Below are 2,843 nucleotides of genomic sequence, written 5' to 3' on the forward strand. Positions count from 1 at the left end.
GCTTCGAACCGCGATCCTCAGATCTCAGCCTCCTGAGTAGCTGGGATGACAGGCGGGAGCCACCGGCGCCCTTCATTTCTATTCGATTTGCCTCTTCAAAGTGAGCCAAAGAAGCAACGAGAGATCTCCGGTTGTTTCTATCCACGGAGCCTTTTTACATTCTTAGGTGAGAGTTTGGTAAAGATAAAAAATGGCGTCCTTGTGTTGGAAGTTGAGAAAAGGAAGTAATAATAAGCACCTGCCACTGGCGGGACGTGATTTTAACCCAAAGGTGAGACAAACGCAGACCACCGCGCATTCTCCGTGTCATGTGTCCTTCTGATGTGTTCAGTGTGGGTACTGGGGCTCGAACTCGGGGCCTCCTGCTCCTCCATGGCTTTTTGGTGTTTGGTTTTTCTTTTCTCAAGGCTGGAGCTCTACCATTTGAGTCACTGCTGCTTACGCTGGGGGAGATAACGAATCTCCCCCTCCTCCCCTTCCTCCTCCTCCTCCTCCTCCTCCTCCTCCTCCTCCTCCTCCTCCCTCTCCTCCTCCTCCTCCTCCTTCTCCTCCTCCTCCTCCTCCTCCTCCTCCTCCTCCTCCTCCTCCTCCTCCTCCTCCCTCACATCCAAACTCCCATCCAAGTTGGATATCTTGCGGTCAGGATTCAGTTGGGCCTTGGCTGCCCTCGGGGGTCACGAACTGGACCTTGGGGACCAGCAGGGCTGCGTTGCTCCTGCGCAAGGAGCTGTTGCTCCTCCTCATGGAGTTGTTCCTGCGCATGGAGTTGCGCTTGCGCAGCGAGTTCTGGTGGGACAGCTCGCTCTTCTGCAAGGCCTGGATGAGGATGGAAGGCTTCTCGTCCAGTTCCCGGGGCGCTGCAGCGGGGGGCGGCCACCTTCGCCGTGTTGCCGAACTTGGAGTAATCCACCGAGTACACTCCCTCCTCCTCGGTGACGATGGACACGAAGCGGTGGCCCCACTGGATCTCCTCGGCCACGTACGAGGTCCGGGCTTGGGTGGTGATGCCTGTAGTCTCCACCACCCCCTCCAGGATGACGATGACCTCCAGGTCCTGGGTGGCCAGGTCGTTGGCCGAGATGTCATACAGGGGGCTGCGCTTGTCGATCACGTGGCAGATGATCAGCGGGGCCACCAGGAAGATGTTGTTGCTCTCGATGGGGTTGTCCACGGGGATGTCCACCTGGTGGATGGGCACGACCTCGCCCTCGGGGGTGGTGGTCTTCCTGACCACCTGGATCCTCACCGACGCGCTGATGATCATGCTCTTCCTCAGGTCCCCCACGCGGAACATGAAGCACAGACGGCCGTTCCTCACGGCGATGACGGCGTGGCGGCTGAAGATGAGCGTCTCGGCCCGGCGGTGGGCCTGCGCCGTCTTCATGAAGATGCAGCCCAGCATCACGGCGTTGATGATCAGGCCCACTATGTTCTGCAGGATGAGCACCGTGATGGCCAGTGGGCACTCCTCCGTCATCATCCGGCCTCCGAAGCCGATGGTCACCTGCACCTCGATGGAGAAGAGGAAGGCGGAGGCGAAGGACCTGCCCGAGAAAGGAAATGGATCATGGTTGGGAGGATCTGCGTTGTCCAGGATGGAATCACCCACTGCTTTGGCTGGACAAGCGCCAACCTGGGTCTTCCCGGGACCCGGATGATTAACTACAGAAAAGCTGGTTGCTAGTTTTCATTGGTGCCAGTCCTGGGACTTGAACTCTGGGCCTGGGCGCTGTCCCTGAGCTTCATTGGCTCAAGGCTAGCGCTCTACCACTTGAGCCATGGCGCCACTTCTGGCTTTTTCTGGGTCTGTGGTGCTGAGGAATCGAACCCGGGGCTTCATGCATGCTAGGCGAGCGCTCTACCACTGAGCCACCTGCCCAGGCCTCTTTGGGCTGACTCTTTCCTGGGCACGTGGGACCAGGGGCTGCCATGTTGGCTGTGTGGCCGCCATGTTGGATGAGTAGCTGGACCCGACACGTGGACACTTGCTGGAGTTTGGACCTGGGGTCACAATCTCTGGCTTCAAAATCTCATCCCAAGCTGAACCTTCAAAGGGCTATTAAATGTTCTTGGAGAGGCTAGCCAAAATATCAAATGCATTATTTTAAGGACGAACACAGTTATTATCTATCGATCTATCCATCTATCTATCCATCTATCTATCTATCTATCTATCTATCTATCTATCTATCTATCTATCTATCTATCTATCTATCTATCTACCTACCTACCTACCTACCTACCTACCTACCTACCTATCTATCTATCTATCTATCTATCTATCTATCTATCTATCTATCTATCTATCTATCTATCTATCTGTCTGTCTGTCTATCCAGCCAGCTACTTTCCCTCTGTATCTCTCATCTATGTATCTATCATCTATTTCAATCTCTTAACCTATCATCTATGTATCAATCCTCTCTCTCCCCCCCCTCTCCTAGCAATACATTCCCAGGGTAACATTTTATCAATGCTGTTTACTCATGCAGTATGTGAATGCATTAGCATAATAACTGTCAGGAGGAGCTTTCACGTTACATTTATAGGTGTATTTTGTGAAGTACATTACATTCTCAAAGGCTTAGCCGACTTTGCAGGATATTCTTCCCGGGAGCTGTTTATTATTTAGTGCATTAACTGTTGGCGTTTAAGAGGCTTGAGTCGCATGGAAAGTATTGCTCAATGACTGAACTTTCCGTTATATATAATTGTCAAAATCATAATCACCAGCCAACGTTTTGTGTGTACCTTATCTAGACAAATCACAGTGCCTGACATTGGTATAAAATGTATGATTCCAAAAGGCTAGTCATTGTGCGTGTATGTGTGTGTGTGTGTGT

At 52.5% G+C, this 2,843-nt stretch overlaps 1 protein-coding gene across 1 annotated transcript; it reads right to left on the reverse strand.

The window, feature by feature from the left end:
* Window positions 1-603: 603 nt before the first annotated feature.
* Kcnj8 (potassium inwardly rectifying channel subfamily J member 8) lies at window positions 604-1,931 on the reverse strand. Its single transcript, XM_070011657.1, is given in 3 exon segments — window positions 604-852; window positions 854-1,544; window positions 1,912-1,931. Coding segments are annotated over 3 exon segments (924 nt in total). The 3' UTR covers window positions 604-639.
* Between the last annotated feature and the right edge of the window lie 912 nt (window positions 1,932-2,843).

Source organism: Dipodomys merriami, unplaced genomic scaffold (assembly GCF_024711535.1).
Source record: "Dipodomys merriami isolate MVZ:Mamm:240054 unplaced genomic scaffold, mDipMer1.0.p SCAF_84, whole genome shotgun sequence".
NCBI lineage: Eukaryota > Metazoa > Chordata > Mammalia > Rodentia > Heteromyidae > Dipodomys > Dipodomys merriami.